Source organism: Geospiza fortis, unplaced genomic scaffold (genome assembly GCF_000277835.1).
Source record: "Geospiza fortis unplaced genomic scaffold, GeoFor_1.0 scaffold193, whole genome shotgun sequence".
Classification (NCBI taxonomy): Eukaryota; Metazoa; Chordata; class Aves; order Passeriformes; family Thraupidae; genus Geospiza; species Geospiza fortis.
The window spans coordinates 263,372-264,015 of NW_005054523.1; the positions used below are offsets into that span (position 1 = coordinate 263,372).

Consider the following 644-nt stretch of genomic DNA (forward strand, 5'->3'; position numbering starts at 1 on the left):
GGCGCCCATGGGGACGTGCAGGGGCCCCTCGAAGCGCATCTGGCAGCTGGACACGGGCGTGCCGGGCGGCGACTGCTTGAAGGAGAACAGCGACAGGCGGGACACGGGCGTTTTGCGCTGCTCGATCATGTGCGTGGTGGCCACGTAGTTGGGGTGGAAGTTGTGCAGGGAGCCGGGCTCGTCCCACACGGGGCCGTGCTGCACCTGGAAGCCGGGCGTGGACGGGGTCGGGGGCGACGAGGGCTTGTAGTAGACGGAGCCCGAGTGGGACATCATCTCCTCGGACTGGGGGGGCAGGTGGCCGTGCTGCTGGTAGCCGTGCATCTGAATGTCTTCCACCTTAATGGAGGACTGCTGTCCGGACAGGGGCATTTGGTACAAGCAGGGCGGCTTCACGTCGTAGCTCGTGTTGTAGCTGTCCATAAAGGTACTGAAGCTGGGCAGAGAAGTGGTGGCGGTGATTTCGGTGTTGGTGAGGTCCATGCTAAACTTGACGAACTCCGGAGTCAGGAAATCGGAGCTGTATTCTCCCGACGAGTGGTAGCTGTAGCTCTGGGAGGCCGGGCTGGCTCCTTGAGGCGAGGACCCATACTGAGCCTGAACGCAGGGCATGGCTGCGAACGAAACAGCGGCAGGTAGGCTCG

At 63.2% G+C, this 644-nt stretch overlaps 1 protein-coding gene across 1 annotated transcript in view; it reads right to left on the reverse strand.

The window, feature by feature from the left end:
• NR4A2 (nuclear receptor subfamily 4 group A member 2) overlaps positions 1 to 633 on the reverse strand; it is a 4,696-nt gene extending 4,063 nt beyond the window's left edge. The window contains exon 1 of the mRNA XM_005429112.2: positions 6 to 633. Coding sequence (XP_005429169.1) covers positions 6 to 612 — 607 coding nt within the window. The 5' untranslated portion in view covers positions 613 to 633. The remainder of the gene's footprint in view (positions 1 to 5) is intronic.
• Positions 634 to 644: the final 11 nt, after the last annotated feature.